This window comes from Lichenostomus cassidix, chromosome 2 (genome assembly GCF_008360975.1).
Source record: "Lichenostomus cassidix isolate B80296 chromosome 2, HeHo_3.0, whole genome shotgun sequence".
In the NCBI taxonomy this organism is placed as follows: Eukaryota; Metazoa; Chordata; class Aves; order Passeriformes; family Meliphagidae; genus Lichenostomus; species Lichenostomus cassidix.
Window position 1 is genome coordinate 22093401 of NC_139482.1, and position 26376 is coordinate 22119776.

At 38.7% G+C, this 26376-nt stretch overlaps 1 protein-coding gene across 3 annotated transcripts; it reads left to right on the forward strand.

The window, feature by feature from the left end:
- Positions 1 to 2220: 2220 nt before the first annotated feature.
- Positions 2221 to 24036, forward strand: STEAP2 (STEAP2 metalloreductase). Of its 3 annotated transcripts, none has more exons than XM_085050678.1 (6): positions 2221 to 2640; positions 2947 to 3063; positions 7251 to 7772; positions 9467 to 9994; positions 11626 to 11790; positions 18167 to 24036. In XM_085050678.1, the coding sequence occupies exons 3-6, from the start codon at positions 7281 to 7283 to the stop codon at positions 18194 to 18196; spliced, it is 1215 nt and encodes a 404-aa protein (XP_084906804.1). In that variant the 5' UTR covers positions 2221 to 2640; positions 2947 to 3063; positions 7251 to 7280; the 3' UTR covers positions 18197 to 24036. The 3 variants fall into 3 exon arrangements, with proteins under 3 accessions (XP_084906804.1, XP_084906803.1, XP_084906802.1); XM_085050676.1 differs by having other exon boundaries at positions 2233 to 2640; positions 18019 to 24036; XM_085050677.1 differs by lacking the exon at positions 2947 to 3063 and having other exon boundaries at positions 2232 to 2640; positions 18019 to 24036.
- The last annotated feature ends 2340 nt before the right edge of the window (positions 24037 to 26376 follow it).

The window sequence follows — 26376 nt, forward strand, 5'->3', positions numbered from 1 at the left end:
GACAAACATTCAGATTTATAACCTTCTTAATTTATTTGAATTAAAGCCTTAATAAGAATTATAAGACTGTGACTGATTTTGTGTGATGCATTATCATTTTGAGGTGCATGACTAAAATTCCCATTTTAATGTAAATACTTTCCTTGTAACAGGAGTCACATAAAGTAGCATATAAAGAGAATCAGCCACAAATACTGCAGGAAAGAACATTCTGCTTTTTTCTTTTGATACATTTCTTGGTCAGACTAAAATTTTTGAGCTCACTATTGTAGCTGTACTGGCTACCAAAAACAAGCCTGGGATAACAACTTTTGATGCAATAGCAATGAAAAGGAGAATGTTAGAAGAAGAAACTGGAGAACTGAAATGCTGGTTCTCACCATAGAAAGCACCAATTCATTTCTGAGTAGTCTGTCAATGGATTCACCTTTTTGTTTTATTCTATGGAGTATCAACTCAGTCCTGAGTGTCCTGAGTGTCCGAGAGCTGAAAATGCAGTTTGGAAAATCAAGCGATGCCATTTCCATGCACCTGTTCACCAAATAAAAAAAAAAAAATTAAAAAAACATGTTTTCAACATCAAGAAAATTACTTATCTAATAATTGGGGAGGGGAGTGAATGGCTTTTGAACTACAACAGAAAAGTGTCACAATCATCTTTAAAAATTCTACAGCATGGTTGTCATGATTATATATTGAAACAAATGAATTAATTACATGGTTCATTTTGCAGAAGTTCTCGGTTAATGCACTATAGAAACAAGTCAGCATGTACACACAAAGGATGAAAACAGTGTTCAGTGTTTCAGTGTCATCATATGGCTTCTTGTCAATCATGTCTGCATTCATCAGTTTTTGCTGCAAAATGAGAGACACATCTTCATGTGGATTGGTCAGTCTGGAATGCATTAAAAACAAAGGATTATTCAGAGTTATACCTTGTTACACATACAGCACAGCTTAATGAAAGATAGAATTTATTAGGTAAATCAGAAGATGTTAAAATCAGAAGCTATGTTTTTTCAGGAAAAAGCTCCATTTGTCTTCAACTGCAAATCTCCATGGCAAACAACATAGAATTCAGATCTTGGGGTTTAGCTTTGCTTTCATGTGGCTGAACCATGTGTTTCTCATTCTGCATAACAGTAATATCAGAGCACAACTACCACTTTCACAAAGTATACTGGGCACTCCCTCAGAAGTGATCTTTCATGAGGAGGGTGAAATTGATCTTTCATGAGGAATTGATCCAGTGATGACACCCAGCACTCCCTCAGAATTGATCTTTCATGAGGAGGGTGGTGAAATGCAGCAATAGGTTGCTCAGAGAGGTGGTGGATGTCCCATCATTGGAAACATCCAGTCAGGCTAGATGGAGCGCTGAACAACCAGACCTAGTGGAAGATGTTCATGCTCATTGCAAGGGTGTTGGACTCTGACCTTTAAGGGTCCCTTCCAACCCTGCCATTCTGTGACATACCATGGTACAGCTCGTTACCCACGGCCCTTCAGCTGGCACTGGCAGCAGCAGCACCCCTCTGCCAGGAGAGGATAAGGAAAGGTGGCTGGTGGTGGGTTCCTGCTGAAGAACAGCCTGAGCCAGGGCAGCTGAGGCAGGGCAGGGCCTGAGCAGTGTGTTCTGCTCTCTGGGCCATGAGCTTGCCTGGAGACCAGCCAGCTGTTCACACTGTGTCAGCAGCAACCCGGGTCCAGCTCTGCCTGTGCCAGGGGTGTCACACAGGCCAGAGGGATTGGGGCTGGAGCAGAGTGACAGTGGCCAAAGCCAACGACACTGCAAGGCCATCAACACCCCTCTCTTTCCCCACACGGACCCCCGGTGCTGTCACAGAATCACAGAAACACAGCATTGTTAAGGTTAGAAGGGAACTCCAGAGATCATCAACCAACCCCATCAAGGCAGGGTAAGCTGGAGCAGGTCCCACAGGAAAGCATCCAGGTGGATTTTTAAGGTCTCCAGAAGGAGACTCTTCCACAACCTCCCTGGGTGGCTGGTTCCAGTACTCTGCCACCCTCAATGTAAAGCAGTTTTTCCTCGTGTTAAGGTGGAACTTCTTGTGTTTTGGTTTATGGCAATTGCTCCTCGTCCTGTTGCTGGGCACCACTGAAAAGAGCCTGGCACCATCCTCTTGCAACCTGCCTTTGAGATATTTATATGCATTGATGAGATTCCCCCTCAGTCCTCTCGTGAGCTGGCCTAGCTCCTGGAGTCTCTCCTCATAAGAGAGATGCTCCAGATCCCTCATCATCTTTGTTGCCTCCCCTGGACCCTCTCCAGTAGCTCGTCTTCCTTGCACTGATGAGCCCAGAATGGACTCCGCACTCCGGATGTGGCACACGAGGGCTGACCGGAGGGGGAAAATCACCTGCCGGCCACACTCTTCCGGATGCACCTCAGGATACCACTGGCCCTCCTGACCGCAGTGACACACGGCCGGCTCGTGGTCAGCCTGTCACCCACCGGGCTCGCACGCCTCCGGAGCCGCGCTGGCGGCGGCGGCACGGCCGCAGAGGGCGGGTCGCAGCGGCAGGAGAGGCACCGCCTCCGCGCCCGCCCGGCACTGCGGGGCCGAGTGCGAGGAGGAGCGGCGGCGGCGCGGTGCTCCTGGCGGGCGGGCGGAGGTGAGCGGCGCCGGGGCGGGACGGACGGGCTCCATCCCCGCCGGGCGCTCCTCGGCGCAGCCCGCGGGCCTCTCCCTGTCGCCCATCGCGGTGGCGGCGGCTGCGCCGCGGTTCCCCCGTCTCCGGGCAGACTCAGGCTCAGGCACCGGCAGCGGTGCGGCCCGGCCTCGGGCAAGCGCGGGGGCGCTCCGGTACCTGGCGGCGCTCGCAGCCCCCGCCCCGCGGCGGGCGGGCCTGCCAGCGCTGCTCCGGCTCTGCCCGGGGGCGGTGGGGCCGCTCCTGTCACGGGCGGTGTTGTCGTTGCAGCTGGAGATGCCGGGCCGGACCAGGGCCCCGCCGAGCTGCTCCGGGCTGGATCCCCGCTCCGCGCTGCCGCCCAGGGCGCACCGGCCCGCGCCCGGCCTCCCGCCAGCGCCGCGCCCCGTAAGTGCCGCCGAGCGGGGCTCGCAGCTCCCGCCGCCCGGCTTGCCTTGGGTCGGGTTCCTCCTGCTGTGGTTGTTCTCCTAGGAGCAGTTCTTCACGTGTGTCACCGTCTGGCTGACATAGCTCTGTGATGTTCTCTTAGCTAATTTGAGAGCATATGTAAAATCTATGCTGCTTTTATTACTTTTTATAACTCTGAAATCAGGTAGTTTGTGAAAGAAGACTGGTTTTGTTGAAATCTGGTGCTGAACAACCCACCTCAGCTGCTTCTTATCATCTGCTTCCCATTTATTTACTAATTGATTGCACAATAACTTGAAGAATCTGTTCAGGGGCTGAAGTTAGGCTAACAAATCTGTTTTCTTTAGTCCTCCTCCTACTCCCTTTTAGCAATATGTGATAGTCTGTCTGTCTTGTACTCTGTTTGGTTCTGAAGATGTCACTTTGATCAGCATTTTAAGCAAAAAGGGCTATTTTATCAAGTGTCTGCTGACTTGAAAAATCTTTATCTTATCTTTAACTTTATCCTTTACTCTTAACTTACCTGTTTCCACTTTGACCTCACCATCTGTCTCCCTGTAAAAAGAATTTCATTAAATACCTATTCACAGTTAACTTTTCTGCTGAGGGCTGAAATAAAGAAGACATTTACTAATTCATCCTACTTTGTATGAGTTATAGCTTGTTCTTTTTCCTTTCAAGTTATTAACCTTGTCTTCTATCTTCTGTCTTTTATTGTATTTATAGAACTTGTTGCTATTTATGTTCTTCACTAGTTACAGTTCACTTTTTAACCATCACTGTTCTGATTTTATCCCTACATGATAGCAGTCTCTTTATCTCTTTATACTGTTCCTTAGCCATACACACAAACACTTTGTTTGTTTGTTTGTGTGTTTTAATTCTTGTGTGATTTTTTTCAGGTCATTAAAGCTCTTCTGTTGCAGTTAAAACTGTCTTATACACACTTTGCTGTGATTGCTATTGTGTATTTAATATAATCCCTTTCAGTAACTGCCAGCTCTCTGCTGCTGTACATCTCCTGGATTACTTGTCTAAGAGTCATGTCAGCCTATTCTCTGAGGGTTTTTTATTAAGACTTTTAGTTTGATTCTGCTACTCACACTGTATTTTCATTAGAACAGGCAGTGAGAAACTTTGGCCAGTGGGTCAAATTCAGCTCACCAGAGCAGTTCATCATGTCTTATCTGCCCACTCTCCTAAGGATCCTTTGGACTAAAACTGAAAGTAGGCTGCAGCATGCTTAAATGGTACTGGTAGCCCATTTCCTTATGGTGGTTCCCTTTCAATCTCAAAGTTTTGCAGCACTTTCTGGTTACGTGGCATAAACTGAAATGGGCCCCTGTAATCACATGGTGAAAGCATACATGTTCTGTCATATCCAGTTATGTCTCTTATGTGATGTAAATACAGCTATTCTCATGTTCCTGGTGCAAACCCATCATGATACAGAAAATACTGATAGTTTGGTCATGTGTTAAATACATTCCAGGTCACATGGCAAGCAAAAAGTCAATGCTTTTTTCAGGGCTTGCATAAAAATTCAAGGATTCACTGCCAGAAGGATTCACTGTTAGAATCTTTTCTTTGAATACTGACTTTGTGGTCACTTTCACATACTGCTTTCAGTCTTCTGAGTCCAGTTTCAGTGAGTTCTTACCTTCTAGTCAAAGCTGAAATGAAAAGTGCCCATTCTTCTAGTAGTTTCCTCTAATTTCCAAAATACAAAGCTAATTTTAATTGTGGGAGGTTGTTCACCACACATACTTTATTCCTAGCCAATGGCTGGGTAACGTCCCCAGCTGATGATTAATTACCCTTATTTCAGCTCTTGGATGGTAACTCAGGAAGAGTTTCTGTGAGGTCTGTTGCTGATTGCTCCCAAGACAGCAATCTTGTGGCTTCTTTTTGCTCCTTCTTAGCCTGCTTTTCCTCATTGTTTCCTTAGTTTTCAGAGTTTATTCGTGATCTACAATTGTATCAGGTTTACCTAGCAAGAATTTGGTAGCAGGAAGGGGAGGAGTGGGTGGTTTCTGTGAGAAGCTGCTAGAATCTTGCCCTGTGTCTAATGGGGCAGTGCCAGCTGGCTCTGGGGTTGGCTCATGGCTGGCCAGGGCTGAGCCCATCAGCAGTGCTGGTAGCACCTCTCAGGTAACATAGGTAAGAAGGGGAGAAAAAAGTAATTGCAGCTGCAGAAAAGAGCATGAGAATATGTGAGAGAAACAATTTATGTAGACACCAAGGCCAGTGAAGAAGGAGCAGGTGCCCGAAGCTCTGGATTAGACATTCCCTTGCAGCCTGTGGTGCAGGCTGTGGTGAGGCAGCTGTCCCCCTGCAGCCCATGAAGTTCATGGTAGAGCAGAGGACCCCCACACCAGTGCAGGTGGATGCCTGAGAGGAGGCTGTGACCCCATGGGAAACCCACACTGGAGCAGGCTCCTGGCATGGATCTGTGGAGAGAGGAGCCCACACTGGAGAAGGTTTCCTGGTAGGATGTGTGACTCCATGGGGACACACACTGCAGCAGCCTACTCCTGAAGGACTGCACTCTCTGGAAGGGACACACACTGGAGGAGTTCTGAAGAACTGTAGCCTGTGGGAAGGACTCACTGGAGAAGTGTGTAGAGGACTCTCCTGTGGGAGGATCCTCATGCTGAAGCAGGGGAAGGACTTCTTTCCCTGAGAGGAAGCACCAGCAGAATTAGCATGTGATGAACTGACCATAACCTCCATTCCCTGTCTCCCTGCACTGCAGAGTGGGATGAGGTGGAGAGTCAGGAATAAAGCTGAGCCCAGGAAGAAGCTTCCTGGGGTGAGGGGAAGGTGGTTTTTTAGTATTTGTTTTACTTCTCATTATCCTGCTCTGATTTTGGTTGGTAATAAAGTCAGTTAATTTCCCCAAGTAGAGTCTGGTTGCCTGTGGCAGTAATCAGTGAGTAATCTCTCCCTGTCTTTATCTCAACTCATGAGCCATTCATGGTATTTTCTCTCCTCAGCCCAGCTGAGGAAGGGAGTGATAGAGCAGCACCTTTTTGGACACCTGGCCTCCAGTCAGGGGCAACCCCCCACAACAGTGCAGAACCACTTATGTCATAACCGTGGTTTCATGTGAAGACTTCCCTCCTGAGAGTTGTTTTGTTGTTTATTAATGTCTTTGTTACAGCTTTGTTGCAGTTCTGTGACCAAGGGCAGTATTTCTTTTATTTTTTCTGGGAGCCTTAGCCTCTGTTCTTCAAAACATCCCTTACTACACTGAATTTAAGTCCTAAAACTATCTTCCCTTTTATTATTGCATGAAATCTGTTGCTTCCTGCCATTAGCTTTTTACAGCAGGCTGTCCGATGTGTTTGTTTCCAGGATTTGTCTTACTTGCCTGGATAGAAAATTCTGTTAAGCATATTTGTGACCCATGGCCTTGAATCCTTTACCCTTGCATCCACAGTTAATCCTTACACATCCATGGCCAGACCTAGCAGTCTGACCTAGAAATGTCATTAGTGATCTCACAACTAGGTCTTGATAAATTTCCCATGTTGTTTTTGCCATTGGATCCATGGGTAGCCAGTTTTCCAGGCTGACAGGTGAGTGTGTCAGATGGATGTTTGTCATGGTGGTAGCCATGATATTTGAAGCTTTGAAATGTTTGCATCCCTTCCTTCATGGCAAGAAGAGGATATCACAATAATAACCTGCATAAGCTTTTAATGGAATTTAGCTTCCATGAACTCACTGTCCTCATGCTGATCACAGGCCAGTGCTCTGCATTCTATTATTTTCCAATTTTCTGTATGTGTTTCTTCTCATTATTCTATTGGCCATTAGTTTTAGGACTATAAAGTTACCTTGTGATCCAGTATTCCAGGCATTTTCCTATAGGAAATAGGAGAAAATGAACAAATGTTATTATGTAACTGTATTATTGACATGCTTGAAGTATTTTTATGTTTCTCATTGCTCCTTCTATTAGTGACACATTGCAAGACAAAATTGATTAGCACATACTATATTAAGGAGAAAATATAATACGAAACTTAGAACCAAAGATTTTGCTTCCAGAGGTGTTAATGGATTCTGAGGTCTCATAAAATTGTATGATGCTGATTTTTCCTTCTGTTTTCTCTTTTCTCTTTTTTTCTTCTCTTCCCTTTTTTTTTTTTTCCCCAAAGAAATCATTGTAGGTTTGGTGTCTTGAAAGTATGGAATCAATCTCTATGATGGGGAGTCCCAAGAACCTCAATGAAACTTTTCTACCAAATGTTGCCAACGGTATCAAGGATGCCAGTAAGGTCACAATAGGCATCATTGGAAGTGGAGACTTTGCTAAGTCCTTGACAATTAGACTTATCAGATGTGGCTACCATGTGGTCATAGGAAGCAGAAACCCTAAACATGCTGCTGACTTCTTTCCCCATGTGGTTGATGTCACTCACCATGAAGATGCAGTAGTTAAAACAAACATCATTTTTGTAGCCATACACAGAGAACATTACACCTCTTTGTGGGACCTCAAACATTTACTTGCTGGTAAAATTCTGATTGATGTCAGCAATAATACAAGAGTAGACCAATATCCAGACTCCAATGCAGAGTATTTGGCCTCACTTTTTCCCGATTCCGTAATTGTCAAAGGATTCAATGTCATTTCAGCATGGTCACTGCAGTTAGGACCAAAGGATGCCAGCAGACAGGTAAATGTTTTTATTTGTACTAATTTAACTTTTTTGTAAGGTGAAAATGACAGGAACTGAATGTAGCAGACAGAACTCATGAGATTTACCCTGCCTGACTTAATATGCCTAAAATGTTGGGCCTTCAGCTTATGTTTTAGTAGCCAATAAAACCTTCGGGGTTCAGTTCATCCCACTATAAGACATACAAAGTAAGTGGTCTAATTTTTCCCTGTGTTGCCTGTTTGTCTTTGAAGATTGCAGAGGAAATGTGGATACTAGCTTAGACAACTGACTTTTAGATCACAACTGACTCAGGAGAAGAGTTGAGTCTTAATATTTCCATAGAAAATATGTTCATGTGTATCCTTATGCTTTATGCAAGGATAAAGATGGTCTTTCCCAATATATTTTAGTTTCAGTATTGGGGTGAACTATTGAAAGAGATGCACAGAAAAAAGAGGTCCTTATCCCAGAGCTTGGGAATCAGCTGTTCTAAAAATGCTTGCATTCAGTGTAGCAGCAAAGTGATTAAAAGAAATTACCTAGCTTTTAGAGTGCCCCAAAATCATAAATATGCAGAAACAGAAGGAGGCACATATGTTTCTAAGTGATAATTCATTTCATCCAGGGCTGCTTGGGAACATGATGTTCAAATTCCTTCCCAGTATGTTCTGCAAATCTATCCTGCATATAGAAAAGGCACCTTTATGTTTTTCATATTTTGCTGAAGTGATATAAGGGATTTAAGCCTGTGCAAGCATCCAGTCCTTCACAGCTTTATGAACTGTGAGAAATAACATAAGAAATAACTGATGTAACATGACTGCTGGAGACTAAATTGAGTTTTCTGGCACTTCAGGTAGATATTAAATGGAAAGTAATTCATATAGAATTAGCATAATTTGGAAAAATAACCTCACCATACTTCAGAATAGCACTACACTATAAGTAACTCACTTCAGTCAAAACAGATCATATTTGCTTCAATGCAGGTGATCGGCAAACAGTGTTGGGCAAACTATAGCCCATTGTAAATTTTCAAGGGACCTTGAAGTACTTTGTGGCAGTACAAAGTACTCTTTCATTGTGTAATAAACTAGTCTTTAGAACAAGTTCTTATTTGGCTGCTAGTTTTTATCTTTTCTGTTAAATATTCAAATCTGAAATCTGTGGAAATCTGGGTTGTGAAATTAAGCTAAATTTGTTACCTATGGAGAGATTACACAGTTCTCTGCTTCACATTCTGTGTATGCTATGGTTGTTTAGCAGTCATCATTCAAGATTCCTGTATTTTTGAGAGATTTAGGATTTTCTGAAATGTTTTTAGCTGTGTCTTCAAGTCAATCCAGTCCTATAGACATTTCAGTATGACAGGATCAGTGTGCAGATTACCAAGACAACCCCCTTATTAAATCCAAGGAAAAGCTAGATTAAAAGATCAAAGAATAACAGAGATTTTGATTAAAATATCAAAATTTTTGTTTTGTTTACTCTGTTGCTAAGTCAGTGTGCATATTTGCACTTTGACTAAGTTTTTATAGGATTGTATTGTCATCTTGGTGATATAAGCTGGGATAAAGTGTACCATTTTAGCAGTCGTGTTGTAGTTTTGATTTGGAGGCCCTTAAGGATTTGGTGAGATTTGTTGCTTTTTTGTTTACCTTTGAGTCTCTTTCTCTGACTACAGACAATTCCCTTGACTTTCCCAACAGGTCTATATATGCAGTAACAATGTTCAGGCTCGCCATCAAGTTATTGAGCTTGCCCGTCAGCTCAGTTTCATTCCTATTGATTTGGGGGCATTGTCATCTTCAAGGGAGATTGAAAACCTGCCTCTGCGACTGTTCACCCTGTGGAAAGGGCCTGTACTGATTGCCATTAGCCTGGCTACATTTTTCTTCATCTATTCCTTTGTCAGAGATGTCATCCATCCATACATGAGAAATCAGCAGAGTGACTTTTACAAGATTCCCATTGAGATCGTGAACAAGACTCTGCCAATTGTTGCTATCACTTTGCTTTCTCTAGTGTATTTATCAGGGCTTATTGCAGCTGCCTATCAGCTTTACTATGGCACTAAGTATCGGCGATTCCCACCTTGGCTGGACAACTGGCTCCAGTGTCGAAAGCAGCTTGGGCTGCTCAGTTTTTTCTTTGCTGCAGTGCATGTGGTGTACAGCCTCTGCTTGCCAATGAGGAGATCGGAGCGGTACTTGTTCCTCAACATGGCTTATCAACAGGTGAGACAATCTTTAGTTCAGTAAGCCACAAAAGCCTTGGCTGTGTGCTTATGGCTCTAGAATACAATAGATGTGTTTTCTTAATCTTTTCTACTGCTTTTGCACACAATGTTATGGGTTATCATACACATAGGTGGTGCCAAATAAGGAGACTGAAAGAAACATCTGCATTTTGCTCACTTTGTGGGTCAATCTGCAGTCAGGTTTGTGTGATAGAGAGAATCAAGGACACGTCTTACTGAAATTGCTGATAACAACATACACAGGGAGAATGTAGGATGGACAGGATAAGATCAACAGCAGGAAACTTTTGAGGTATGTTCCTTTCTATGTAGACTGAATACATGGGGGAAGTATGTATATCATAAGTGCATTTACAAATATGAAAAGTGTGAGGGTAGATATTCTAATCACGCCTACAGATACTTCTGTGTTAAACAAAAAAAAAAAAGAAAAGAAGAAAATGCTGATATTTTGTAACATTTTGGACCAGTGGTAAAAATACTTTATTCTTTTAAAATTCTGTGAACATCATCTATTGCAGGCAATAGAAATTGACTCACAGTTCCCAGGAGCAATTGGTCTTGCATAACTCTGCAACATTGTCTGATAAATCTGTCATCCCCTAGAAGAGGGTCTGATGCTCCTGTCTGCCAGTGAGGCAGCTTAATGTCACCTTTAAAGTGGCAGAAAAGCAGCATTGCCAGAAAAACAGCATTGCCATTCAACACATAAAATCTGTAGAAAAGAGACGTGATAGAACAGAAAGGAAAACCAGATAAGGAAATAAAATGAAATGGAACAAATTAACAGGGAGTGTCACAAACTGTGAAAGGGCTAGCATAAAAAACTGAACTTAGGAGAAAGGAAGGGCAAAACTATAATAGGCAACAAGAAACTGTTCACACTTAGAATTAGTGATACTAAAGGATTCGCTGATAATTTTACTAAGAAATTACCTTTGTTTTAATGATATTGTAAAACTCTTGCTAATATTTCTAGTGAACTTTTTTCAAGACATGTCATATTGCAATAGTTCACTGGAAGTGGAAAAAATAATTGAATTTCTAAGCTTCTTAGTTGTTAAGGTCCTGAGTTTTATTTTTTTCTGGTAAAGCTCTCCAGTGAGAACCATCTTGGATATATCTGATGTCAATATTGAAGGAGAAGCAAGCTTGGACACAGCATGAAGAGCTGAAGGAAAGTCAGGAAATTATGCTAAACTATTTCTAAATGCAACAAAGTAAAAACAAATTGCAGGTTTATCCAATTTATGTCACAGAATTTAAGTTTGCGGAGTTTGAAGAACACAGTTTCTTTTCTACAGTGTATAAGAATGTGCAGAATTACCTCAATTTATAACAGGATTGTTGTAAATAGGATATATTGTTGCGTTGTCTTTTAGCATTTCATCTAAATTTCCATGTTTGACATATTTTTAATCTAGCAAGAGCCAGTACCAGCCGTAAGGAAATAGTTGGTTTTCTCCCAAGACATGAGGAAACCTCTGAAATATTTGACCCCATTTTGTAATTGTCCTGTGACTCTGAACTTTTAGTCGGCAAAATAAGATCTATTGGTATTTTTAATATTCTTTAGAATGAAGTTCTTCCTTTCTGCTCTTTCATCAGGTTCATGCAAATGTTGAAGATTCTTGGAATGAGGAAGAAGTGTGGCGAATTGAAATGTATATCTCCTTTGGAATAATGAGTCTTGGATTGCTTTCTTTACTGGCAGTAACTTCCATCCCTTCAGTAAACAGTGCCTTAAACTGGAGGGAGTTCAGTTTTATTCAGGTGAGTTACTTTTTTAATAAGGGGAGTTTGGTGTTAATAAGAATTTCTTCATTATCATGATCATGATCACAAACAAAAGCTCATTGCCAGGTGACAAGAGCCTATTTTTTTGCTCTGTCTATGGTAATTTAATAATAACAATTACTTAGCAAATATATTACCATGAAGGCACAATAAGCATTTCATAATTGTTAGAACAGGATTTTTCATTTTACACATCTTTATTTTAAATACCCAACATAGGTAAGACCAAATGATCACTAATCTATTCCTTTTCTGTTCTTAGAATTTCGTGCTATATTCAAATCAGATAAATTTGGACAAACTTGCTAAATGCAGTGATACTGATGAGATACTTGTATAGGTAGATGCACACAACTATTAAAATGGAAGACTTAATTTGCCCTGCAGTATTTTTATTGCAAAGCCCTCTGACAGCCATGGTGCCATTGATAAAGTTTTGCTTCACCTCCACTGTGTGGGACTTGACATGACTCTCAACTGCATTATTCCCATTAGCTGAAAATACCCAGTGGTAAAATATGAAGCTTTGCATATTAAAATCACAGGCTTTTCAAGGCCTTGGAACACCATCTGCTGCCTTCCTTCCTCAGATAAATATCTACAACAGGCAAATCTAACCAGTAAAAATACTGAGAAATACGGGCTTTATTAAACAACTCAATGCTTGCTCCTGCACATAATTGGCAGTAGTTTTAGGTAGCAGTCAGGTATAAGAAATTTTACTAGGATTCAGTCTGGTGAAAATTTCCTAAGCGTGCGCCATTTTGGGTTTTGTTATGTTTTGTTTTCTGACTTTGGCTTTTGTACTGTAGCCTTAACTCAACCTTTTCTGATTAACTTTTTTTTTCAGCTTAGCCATTGTAATAATATTGCCCAGTTCTGAGTCCTATTCACTTCAGAACGTGGGCACTGACTTTAAAGTTCAGGGCTTGAGTTGCACTTCATAATTTACAGATGTTTTAAAGAGAGTGTTGACAATCACTTCAATGGCTACAGTTGTTTGAGGTCTTCTGTCTGTAATGTCTTCCCGTCCCTTCTGATTTCCATTACTGGAAAACTGCAGGTAGACCTACAAAACGTTTGCCAAAAAGTTTTTCAAAGTGGGGCTACTCTGACAGAACAGTTTATTCACGATCATGGCTTTGAGCCTTCAGAGGGACTAAATACCCAAATGTATTGTTACAACATCTCTGCCTTCTGGAGTTCTCTGTGTGGGGACAATAGTACTGCTGTTGGGTGATATAAAACATTAGTGCAAAAGGGGAAAATATGTATTCACTTGTGAGTGACATGATGCCTTTATCCAGTAATAACTTCCAGTCACAAACACAGCATTTATCTTATTTTTCCTTACTCATATTTCCAAATTTCAGGCTTGTGTGACTGAGTCAAAACCCACACAATAACCACAATGTATCTACAACTGCATATTTACTGCAGTTATTTCCACTGTAAACTAAGTTTAAATAATTATGAATAATATATTTTATTAATAATATAATTTGAATAATTATGAACTGTAATGACCCATCTGTCAGTTTCTGGAGGAATTTTTTTGGGAATAAGTTGTTTGCTCTGGATGTATGTTACAGTTTATACTACATTACATGCAGAAGATATCTGATATTGGTAATGAACTATCATAGTTTGCAATTTTTAATCTCAAAATTATTGAACTACTAAAGATTTTCTCAAAGTTAATGAATGTTTACTTTGTCATTAATTCTCAGGATGTAAGTTATTCTTCACTTAGTTACTTGTAAAAAAAAATCGTCTTGCTTTCTTCAGCCAGAAAACAGATTTTCCACAATGGCTTACTAAAGTAAAAGGAGTCTGAATTTCTGCATAAGTTTCGCTGTACCCAGTATGCAAGTAGAACAGATAAAACATTGTAATACTGTCTTCGATATTTTTCTTCTACTAAAGTGTAGTGCAATGAAGGAAAATTGAACTTAAATTTCTTAATCTTCTCTAAGTCAGGGGGAGAAACAATGGAACTACTAGCCCATCATCCTAATGCTGCTTTTTTTTTCAGCTGGGAAAAGCGGTATGTTTCTAGCTTTAGTCCTGAATCTCAGATGATTTGCTGCAACAGTTGCTGAACTTGTTTCACATCTGACAGATGAAGAATCAGTTAGTCAGCACACTCAGACAGTTTCTCATCTCAACACTTCCCACTGAAAACAACACACTATTGTTTGCCCATCTTAGTAAATGCAGTTTCATCAAAATTATGGTCTGGCCACTTCTAAAGGGTTTTACCACCAGAACATACTTAGTCTTGAGTCCTGCTAGGAAATTCTGAGTTTATTAACAAACATGTACGGTATAGGCTAGCCTTGTTCCAGTAGTACAGCAGCATCTCCCCAACCTACAGCAGTTCAAACAGACTTCTAACAGAGTCTTCCTAAAGAAAACCCAATTGTCAATGTTTTTTGCATAAAAATCATTGCTGTCTTTGATACCTCAAATTATTTTGGAGGTGCCCCCATACTACCAAGCCTGGTTTCAAACACAGGTGTCAGCAGCCCCAAAAATTCCGGCCTGCTTCATAAAGAAAAAAGGGCTTTGAGAGGACAAGCAGTGCGGGTTGCACTCCTTTGCTCAAAGTATGAATATAAACAAAGTGAGATGTGATAAGGTTTAATAGTGCAAATGGAACTTACTGTGTCAGTCCTAGAAGGAGCTAAAAGACCAGCAGGTAACTGGAATTGCTACAGTACAAGGCTGACCACTATACAAAACAAAGGTCTGAATATTTCATCATGATTTTGAAAGAAACCCTCATGACACCAACGTAGAGGAACCACAGAATGAGACAGGGATAAAGAGTTTTCTCAGTAGGAGATCCTAAATGATTGAAGCTTAGTATGATACTTTGCAGTTGCAGTCACCTTAACGTGACCCAGAGTTGAAGTTCACTGAGAAAAGCAGTAGGTAAGAAAGCTGGATGTGATAAACTAATGCATGAGTTTTTTTAAATGCCACTTCAGTACTCTTCTTTTTCTTATCTAAATATATTTGGACAAGGAGCAAAGGAAAACATGGGCAAGAAATACAAAAGAATTCATGTTTTGTCAGAGCAGGCAGAATAAACAGCCTAAACCAACACCCTGCAAACAGAAAAAAAGGCATTTTTTGAAACCAGTCCTTGAGTGTTCACGTAAAATTCAAGGAAATGGAGAATGTTGCCTGTAAGCTGTGCAGCACTGGGTACTTCAGTCTTGTGCAGGAAGTTAAACTTTAAATATATAATGTAAACATAAATGACTGCTGCTTTTGTTTTCCAGTCTAAGACATCAAGTCTAAAACCCATCACTTAAAAGTGGCAACGGACAGAGCAGACTGGTTTTGAAAGCTAAGCTTCATGTTTTTTAGCAAAAAACAACATAAACCTGACATTTGTGTAGGAGGAAGCTGACCTTTTTGGAGATATTCCTTTTCTCTGCTAGCACAATCCTAAAGTTTTTTGGAGACAGAGTTACTGAAATACTTCTCGTGCATACACTTTGAGGAAAAGCTGTCCCGCCTTGGTTCTCCCACAAAATAGGATACTTTTTCCCCAGAGTGAAGAAGACTGAGGCCTGAAAATTTAGCAAGATTATGGGTAAGATTCCAGTCAGTTACTACAGACAGTTTATAAGTTTAGCAATATCCTATTAGTGGGAGAATCTGAAGTATATCTTGCGCAAATGTAGAATTTAGAAGACAGCTTTTGTGTATATGAATTGCTTGGAACTACTCGACCATTGTGAACGTAGAAATTCCTGACTCAGATTTTCCCCACAGTTCATTTTTGTCTCTATATATGTACATCTTGCTGGTAATATTTTAGGGGATTTTCTTCTTCATCTTTCCTGCTCTTCTAACTTTTGTTGGTTCCTTTCTCAAACAATGCCAGTTTGTCCAGTTTATCAATAGTCTTAGCTGGGAATTTCCCATATTTCCAATTTCCCTAAAAGCTGACTTTGATCAGGAAGGAAAAGAAACAAAACAGGGAGGACTTAGAGAAAAGCTAAAAGATTGGGGAGTCCATAGGAAATGTGCTAATCTATTACTCAGCTTTCAGGAAACACAGTATTGCAGAAGATAAGGAAGCAAAGCAACCAAAGATATTTCTCTCCTTTTCCCAGCAGCTGTCCCAAAGCCCAGACAGAGAGTTCTCAAGATTTACAACTGATATTGCTGCTCACTGTTCAATATGAATTTACCAGGGAAGAAATTGTATTGCTTCTTGCTGCTTTCAGAAGTCCTCTGCTCTTAAAGGAATTAGCTTCTGGTGCCTGGTAGTGGTAATTAAGGGCCCAGTTTTAGGACATAGCATTGGTAGCTAACAGAAGCTCATATAGGAATGTCTTTGTTAGTTTTTTAGATCTGTGATTGAAGTTGTCCACTATGCAGGACAAAAAAACTCTCCACAGGGCAAAAAAAAAAAGAACCTAATAAAGGTACATCGTATGTTTTTCTTGTCCTTGTGTTAGTTTAAAATGTACTGATTTACTTCTTACCTTCCATTTTGACCATTAGATAGAGAGACACATATAGATGTCTCAAAACTATAGACTGCAAATGGAATTTAAATAAGCACTAAAATAAAAACAATTGGAAATGATTGTATATTTTCCTTCCATTTCTTTTTTCAAGAATTGTTAAAGTTCTGATCAGTAATCCTGATGAAGAAATGAGGGATATGATTCACTTGTGCCCTATTCCCTGCTGGCAGTGATATAACAATGAATTCAGGACAGTCATACCAACAAAAGTCTGCAATAACATATTAAAACATCAGGTTTAATAGTATTGTTTGTTGTCCAAACTTCTTACCAGAAGTTCCGTTCAGATACTGCATATGCCATTTTCATATCCTCAAGTGTTTCTCTAAATGTTTTGTTTACTATGGGATATTTTGGGAGCAAATCGGTTTTTTTTGAAAAAAAGTATGCAGCATATCTAAAGCTTAACAACATGGCCCTGAAACCATTGGCAAAAAAGATACATAAATATTGGCAAGTCAAAAAGCTTGATACCAATCCTGAGAAATCAACAAAAGTATTTTCCTTTAATACCATTATACCTGTGAATCCTTGCAAATAGTATTAGCTCAGACATTCTTCTTCCCCTAGAAACTGCTTTAACTTGAAATAGTAGGAATTAATTCTTTCACTACCTATTAACTCTTAGGCTGCATTTTTCTTTGCTTGTCTGTTTACTGGAATTAAACCATACTTGGGTAGCCAGTTACCTTTCTTAATACTCATTCTCTGTTGCAATGATTTTCTAAAAACGTTTCCCAGCCAAATTAGTCATTTCATCAGTTTTGGCCAAGAAAGAGTTTTTCTTCATTTGATCACCACCAGAAGTCAAAGCATAGCAGTCTTCTTTTATCATGGTTAGGGAAAGTTAAGGTTAATGCATTGTCAAGTCTGCAAAGTATTATGCTTACAGGGTCCTTAAAAAGGCAGATGCACAGAACTGGTGAGTGACTCCTATTATCACCACCTTCTGTGGCAAGCTCTAGATTATGTGCTGAGAGGTCAGCCCTCTGCAGGCTGCTGTGGGAACTTTCTCTTTCACCTTTTATCCAGCACTGCCTGTTTATGGTAAACTGCACCACTGCTTTGTGCTATTGTGCCCAAGCCTTGCAGTTCAGATACTCCCATTCCCAGTCAGCAACTGATGGAGAAGGTAAGGATTGGTTTATGCTAACATCAGACAAGTGGATGTAGGCCTTTGTGAGGAAGAAGTAAGCTGCACATCTCAGAGCAATAAAAATATGCAAGTTTAGGCCAAATCTCTTCCAGCAGAATTGCATTGTTCTATAATAAGGAATCTTGGAAGTGATCTATCCTCATAGTTAAGAAATAGGAAACTTAATTTCCAATCACAAGGGATGTTGTTCCAGTAACTACACTTGAATTGTTCCTCATTGGCGTACATATCCTGAAGTTGACTTCCATTACTTAGAATTTGGGCAGACGTGATTTCAGCTTTGGCTAAGGCCTGTATATGTTAGCAGAGATGCTATGCTCAGTGCTCATGAACTTAAAATCACATATTGCTAATTAATTGTAGTGAGTAAGTAAGAGATTTTAACTTGATATCTAATTGAAATGTTAAAATAATGCAAATAATGTATTAGAGCTGTCAGGTGATGGACCAAGTACTATTATATCTTTTTTTTTCCTGTTTTCTCTTTCTTCAAAGTCCACACTTGGATACATTGCTCTGCTTATAAGTACTTTCCACGTACTGATTTACGGATGGAAGAGAGCTTTTGAAGAAGAATATTACAGATTTTATACACCACCAAATTTTGTTCTTGCGCTTGTTCTGCCTTCCATTGTAATTCTAGGTAAGATCATCTTACTTTTGCCATGTGTAAGTAGAAAACTGAGGAGAATTCGAAGAGGATGGGAGAAAAGCCATGTTATTGAAGAAGTAACTGGGTCTGTTCCACATCTTTCCCCAGAAAGGATAACTGTAATGTGATGATATTTGTTAACACTGTTGTACATGTTTGGGCTTGGGTTTTTTTGTCATAAACTTGCGTTTTTAGGAGTTTAGTTAAGCAGGAGTCTTTTGTAAAGTCTCTTGCTTGGCATATAGTAGAAGCTGTTAACCAAACTATAAGAAGTTTATAACTAGAAGACTACTACTTCTGATAATTACAAAAATATTTTTGTTTTGGATTAAAGATGGCAGATGATTGTGAAATAAAACATTGTTAATGTTCTTTTGCACAGTTATATCACAACAGTATTTTATTATAGCCAGGCCTTTCAGACATTTCTTTGTCTTGGAGCATATGTGTCAGAGTAGTGTTTATTAATACCATGTTTTCTGGGCAGTATTTCTTCTATTAAAACCACATTTCTGGGTTAATGAGTTCAGAATATAAAGTAAACTATTTAGAAAATAACCAGGATTTGAAACAAATTACTTTGTAACAATTACAGAATCATAGAATCACAGAATGGTTTCAGTTGGAAGAACCTTAAAGATCAATAAATTCCAACTCTCCCTGTCATGGGCCTTGACAACTTTCACTAGACCAAATTGCTCAAAGCCCCATCCAACCTGGCCTTGACCACTTCCAGGGATGGAGTGTCCACAGCTTCTCTCGGCAACTTGTGCCAGTGCCTCACCACCATCACAGTAAAGAATTCCTTCCTAATACCTAGTCTAAAGCCACTCTCATTCAGTTTATAGCCATTCCATTTATAGCCATTCCCCCTTGTCCTGTCACTACATGCCATTGCCCTCTATAGCTCTCTTATAGGTTCCCTTCAGGGACTGGAAAGCTGCAATTAGGTCACCCCCAAGCCATCTCTTCCAGGCTGCACAAACCAAATTCTCTCAGCCTTTCCTCACAGGAGAGTTGCTCCAGCCCTTTAAACATCTTAGTGGCCCTGCTCTGGACTTGCTCCACCAGGTCCATGACCCTCCTGTGCAGGGACCCCAGAGCTGGATGCAGTGTTCCAGCTGGGATCTCACAGAGCAGAGCAGAGGGGCAGAATCCCCTCCCTGCCACTGCTGCCCACACTGCTTTGGATGCAGCCCAGGACACATTTGGCTCTCTGGGCTGTGAGTGCACATGGCTGGGTCATGTCCAGCCTCTCACCCACCAGCATCCCAAAGTCCACCTGGGCAGGGCTGCTCTCAATCCCTTCATCCCCCAGCCTGTATTGGTACTGGGGGTTGTCCTGACCCAGGTGCAGCATCAGCACTTGGTCAAGTGTATTGCACATGTACAGTAATATTTATTTGTGTGTGGTTTTACACTATTCCATTATTTGAATATGCAAACCCAGTTTCAATTATGGTGTGATCATACATCTTGTAAGCAAAGGGTATTGAACTAATATCATTTTTTTTTCCCCAAAGGACATAGGATTTTAGACCTTTGGCATCTCTTTATTTCCATACATCATATAATGAAGATTCAAAACAGTGCTATACATTTATAAAAAGATATGTGTGCAAACTAGTTTCTGATTTTCAATTTATTTTAAAATATGAGGAAATACTTCAAAACAAAAAGAAAAGCTGGTAAGTCAGCAACAATAGAAATATATTTTCACTGTGAAACTTCCAGTATGTTGGAAGCATCACAATACTCATGTTCTGTATGTGTCTATACTGGAGTTTCAGTTATTATATGTGAATTATCCAGAATGTGTCTTAAATTCTTAGTATCTTTTTGTGAAAATCCAAACTTCTATTTTTATATAAAGGTCTAACTTTTACAACAAGTATCTCTGGGATATGCCTGAAGTTTTGAAAAACCAAATTACTATTCTTATACTTAAAAACTAATTTATCTCTAAACCTTGACATTTGCATTTCCTGTTGGATTCTAAATAATGTTCACAATTATTTATTAATATTGCTATGTTAGTAGTAATTACTCTAATAGAATAGCCAAACTCAACTCCTACCTTCAGGCTACTACTGCTTAATTAGCAAAACTTTTATTTCAGTAAACCAGAGTGTGTATTTGGTCCTAATTTTTTTTACTTGTATGAAAGTATATTTTTCTTACCTATATTTGCGCTCTTTAAAATCTCTGATTTTCTTAGCTGAACCTTCTCTTACTGTTTTTTACTTTGGAAGAATCTGTCATAGTATCGTATGTCAGAAATACACAGAATTAAGCTTGAATTTATCCTTAAACATCACTGGTCCTGTAAATCTCATTATCTCTGCTTGTAATGAAACCAACAGCTTCACAGAAAAAGAAGATTCTAGAATTAAACTCTGCCCGCAGTTACACCAACCTAAGCCTAAAGAGTTCATGTTAGTTGTTCTTAATTTCATTTCAAATTCAAAATATCTACAATAATTTAATTTTTATTTTAGTATCCAAATACCTCAAATTTACACATCAAGCATGTGTATATTCTGGGTTTGTTACAAATTGAGAGGCAGTTGAACTTTCTTTCATTTTAAGCATGTTCAAATCTAGACATGAAAAATAAAATACTTGCATGGGTTTTTTTTTCAGAATTAAAGCATTTTTATATGTCTCTAAACATGTTTTGTATTGAATGAGAGGTCAATGGATTATTTTTGAAAATGGAGGTTCGTGAAAACATTTTTTGAAAAAAGCAACTATGTCATGTGCATCAACATAAATTTGATAATTTTTTTTAGTTCACAAATACAAGTAGTTGGAAAGCTCAGATTTATTCTCCTTTTTAAGCTGTGGGTATGGAATCAATTGGAAGGAAAAGAATTCATTTTATTTCACCATTTTTGGAAAAGTAAATTATAATAACAGCTATAATTGGTCAGGCTAATGTCCTTGAGACTTGTCTCTCATAGCTGACACATAGCAGATGCTTCCAAAAAGAAAGCAGGTGTCCAGTGATTTTTTTCCTAGCATAACCTCTCAGCTTCTTGGAAATCAATAATTTTGGAGTTATTTAAGACAGGTGCTGCCTCTGGACTACTGTATTTTCATAGCTACATCTTCCAAAAATTTATCAAACGTTTTAGAAATTTGAAACTTTCCCATTTTTTTACAGAAAAATAAAGAAAAAGGAAAAAGAAGTTCAGTAAATCTATCAAATAAATAAAAAATATTTGTATTCTTTCTTTTTTCCAAAACCAAATCACTTTGTTTCGGGGTACTTATTCTATTATTCTTCCCCCAATATGCAGCTATTTCAGTGCCACTGTGGTGATAATCAAGTGAAATACTGTTTTATCAGATATTCTAGACATGAAGTGAAAACCCTGTCCTTGCTGGAGACAGACAGGAACATAAACTAGTACAAATGAGATTTTCACGTAAAAATTAAGAACAAGTAACAATTACAACTTCTAACTTAACTTCATCTGTAATTACACTCCACTACCAAAAAGTGTATATTTCTTAAAAGGCTCGCAGAATTGAATGTCCAGGACTGTTCCCTATTCCATTATTGCAGAGTGAAACCACAAAAGTTGAAGCATTGTGCTTCATTCCTTTTAATAAAATTAATGTAAAAAAATCTTAGAACACACAAAATCTTGGAGAATTTTAACAGGATAAATACCATGCTATGCTCTACCCCAGTCCTATGCATGAAACCTAATTAAAATGTCTAGAATGGGCTGCTATAACTCAGAGCAAAATTTTATACCTCTGAATAGATTTAGGCAGAAAATGTTACTGTTGACAATTTGACCACATTTCAAAATTAAATATCTTGCTATTATTTTATAATAATTTTGCACTTCTGTAGAATATGTAATTAACATTCATGTTCCCTACAGTTATCTAATTATTTTGATGCCATGGAGATAATGTTGCAGAACTATGATATTGTACTAATTTAAAATTACTGTCAAAGTTCATAGCTATTGTACTGTAATGCATCCACTGACAGTATATACAGAAATGTATTGGCCCTCTTTCCTATGCAAAAAATTACTTCATTAAATTTATTCAAGAATGATCAAGCTGCTGAATTATAAACTGCCAAAGGTGTCTGGAGAGAATAGTGATAATTAATTCCTTTTTTCAAACTGTGTGTAGAAAATAAAAAATTAGTTTTAATTTTATACATTACTTGAAAAGTTGAAATATTGAAGTATTAATACATATATAATATTTTTAGATCAACTATATGAAGACATTTTGTGAAATAATTGTGCTACAGAAATGACATATGGTTTCCTATTAGGACATGTATTTATTTCTAACTGGAATAGGATGTTGACTTGTGATTTAATATTTTGTGGTGTTCTTTAAGGACCAATTCATTCTAACAAGACACTATTAAGTCTGAAGGTAAAACGACACTGATGCATTTAGCAAACTTTATATCCAGCATATGTTTTAGTCCCACAGGGGATCTTTAATCATGTGACCAAACACATTGATTTCTATAGGACTCACCATAGGACTTCCCATTGGAAAAATACCTGAGGCTAATTGTTTAGTTTTGATTGCCTAAATATAAACAAATAAATTCATTTTGACATCTTAGTTACTTAGGAGGATAAATACATATTTTGAGGAATAGCCTGCTATAAAAATATTTTTGTGTAGCTTTACATAAATTGCGTAACTGCCTAATGAAAATAGGTAATGAAATAAGCTTACTTTCTCTTACATATTGTACAGTAAAAAAAATAGTGCTTAATATGTGATACAGATTGTACACATATTATAAAACGGAAACCTCTGTATTTAGCAATGGGTTGTTTGTTTTCGATGGATATTAGGGTATTCTTTCTTAACATTGTCTAAAATAGAGTTCTATTACAGGTTCCACATGTCTTTAATTTTATCTTACAATTCTAATAACTGTGGCAACTATGTACAAGTTAATTAAGTACACATGTTCTTGAATTATTTATAGTTCCTGAGTTATTTAGACATTAATTATTCTGTAATTGTTTTGCAAGTTCTTTAGCTTGTGGCAATGGTTACTGTGAATTGGTGCGGCATTTAGTTTTTTGTTCCAACATTGTGAATTATATTATGTGCCAACATGAGAAAGTACATTCATATTTTTATTTGGCATTAATTGCCTATAAAATAGTATGTCTCCGTGTCTGTATGGTATTAGCTGCCCAGCTAGCACTAAAGGAAATTGTTAATTAATATAAGGCAATGAGTTCCCAAGTGGCTATAAATTTCACAGGTATGAATATAGTTAGGAAACAGCTTTCCTCTGAAAGTTGGATATATCAGGTGCATAAAAATTAGTTAGACTTTTTCAGTATAATATTTTCATGTGTGCAGTGGTAATGGATGCATATGCATAGATCCTTGCAGACAGTGCATCTCCTAATACATAAGGTTTTGATTTCTTGGCTGTTCACCCTGTAGTATTTTCTATCAATATAATGAGTAATGTTGCAGAACTGATACTGTATCACCCTATGATACTGCTTGAATTAATTAGAATACAGCCTTTAAAATAAGTGACACATTTACCTGACTTGAACAATGATCTCTATCATTATATACTGTTTTTCATGCCTTGCTGGCAGTGTCTTACAGTGAGCATAATATGTCTCCCATGTGTAATATTCTCTTTGTAGTTGTGTTTGTCGGACTGTGTGTGCTGTCTCTCTGAACAGAGCTATTATAAATTATTAGTAATGCTCTTATCTATTTTTCCATAGACTGTGTTTTGCACAAAAATCAATAAAAATCAATGTAATTTATTTTGCTTTTTCTTCTGTGCTTATGCAGAATAAATTTTAGTTTGTGTTTCTTTCTAATACGTGGGTGCTCTGATCAACATTTTCTCTGAGAGATGAAACTTGAATATGGGCTTATAAAAATATTCTAAGGGCAACTTATTTCTTTTTCAATGTGTGGAGAACAGATTTTTCACACAGACATCCTGGATAGCTATATCCCTTATCCTACTCTAAGATACTCTCCATGCTTTCAGAACACAGGAGTGAACACTACAGTACAGTCAACATATATTCAGTCCACTTTTCATTCAGCAAAAAGTTTGGCCATGATGAGACTGCTAGGCACTGCTAGTAAGTTTGCCAGGTGACTGGTTGTGTGTATGAAAAAGCATTACTCCTTGAATGAAACAAACAGGTGAAGCACTTTGCAGTCCTTCATGTGGAAATACGGAACTTTTTTCGTAAGAAGCTTATGCCAGCATAAGAGGAAAGAGGAAAACAATACATGAGAGGTATAATCCTGCTTAACTGTAGGTCAGCAGCATAAACTGTTCTGAGTTCAGAGAAGTAAAGATGCATGGGTCAGTGGAGCTGGCAGCATTTGCATTGCTTTCACATTAGATTACATAGCCTTCCCAGACTCCCAGACGGAATATAGGTATTTCTAAAATTCATTTAATATCTGTTTGTGCCATGCCTAACATAACAGTAACATTTTGGACCTTGAAGTCTGTCTTTTCTTGGCTTTTATTTTTTTAATCTCCCCATTTCTGCTTGTTCTACTGAATGTTGTTACCATGCCAGCAGCTGGGTACTGGTGTAAGCAGACCTACACCTTGGACCAGCCTTACCTTGTACTGTACAAGAGCGTAAGTTCTGTGTCCCGTGATTAACTGCGTTTCCTTACAATAATAAAGATCGGTGTGAAAGTTCCCCTCAATTCCATACCACCCAGTCACCTGAACACTGTAATTTAATAGTACAGGCAGGTAAATCCAGATGTTGGAAGCTCTGTTGACTTTACAGGTTTAACGTTAACTCTAAACTCTACTGCCAGCCACTTCACAGGTCCTTTACTTTTTGTTTCTGTGAATATCAAACACAGGAGGTCTGTCAGGACAGACAAAAGAAAAAAAAACCCAAAAAAAAAAAAGAATGAAAAGGAAGTCAAGGAGTCAATAGACTAAAGAAGACTCTGATTTCCGTACATTAAAGACCTCAATGTCATATTTGATAAAGAGTGCAGTCTGGACAGAGTCTACAGGTTCGGTACAGCCAAGGAAAGGACATCATTTGACTAGAGCTGAAGAGCCTCATTGCAGCACATGAAAGATATATACTGAATAATGTCCTTCAAAAGCTTGCAACCTGATTTGTAAAACAGCCAATAGAGTGGTAGAGAAAATAATTCACTCAACAAAGTCAGCAGGAGATTAATGGCACACCTAGATATGTAACCTTGATCTTCTAACACGCAGATGTGTCCTACACACAGAATCCTGTGGTTTTATGAAATTTAAGTTTTACCTCAAGAATAGAGTTTGTTGAACTGTCTTCACACCAAAATAGTTTGTCCTCAGTCAAAACAGAAATCCTCTTTACATTGTCTATCTTTTTAACATATAGCTTAGCATTTGTAAAACTTAAAATTTGATATTCTCATAAGTAAAGCCTTGGTGTCTCAAATATTTTTATTACCAATGGAAGAGGTAGATGTGATAAAAATACAATATAAGCCTCTTTGGGGCAGAAAACTTTTGAGTAAATATTTTCACATTTGCATGCTTTTGAGGATGGGCATTTGCCATTTGCCAAGGGCAGCAGAATCCCTGTAGCTGAATTTGCACAATGTAGCTTTCATCCTAAATTTTCAAAGCTTCATTTTGAAGAAGGTGCACAGTGAGTAAATTCAGCTTTGCAACATGATCTTTGGAACAGTGAGCCAACAAATGGCATGTGACCTAAGCTTATAATTTACAGACTAAGTTGCCCAATTTAAGTATATTCTCTATACATTTGTCATTCGAAACACAGAGCAACAAAACTTGAGACCATTTAAGCTAAAATAAAAATAAATGTTAGCAGGTTTTTTTTTATATAGGCTTTAAAACTGTGAATATGTGTAACTTCAGTTCCTATCTGGCACCAAGAGAAAAACTATATAATCCAGTTGTTCAGCTAAATGCCTGCAGACATATAAGCATTGTCAGCACAATTAATTTCAGATGCTTAATAGAAAATCTTATTCCATCCCATGTAAGCCCAAATAGAAAACAGAATGTTCACAGAAACAAATACTTAAGTAGAACATGGAAGGGCCAGCAAAGTGGTTAATAAAGAATTGTGTGTACATGGATGGATGAAAAGTGTCAAATACTGAAAGTGTCAGCTCCAACACTGGCAACTGACGGGTCCCAT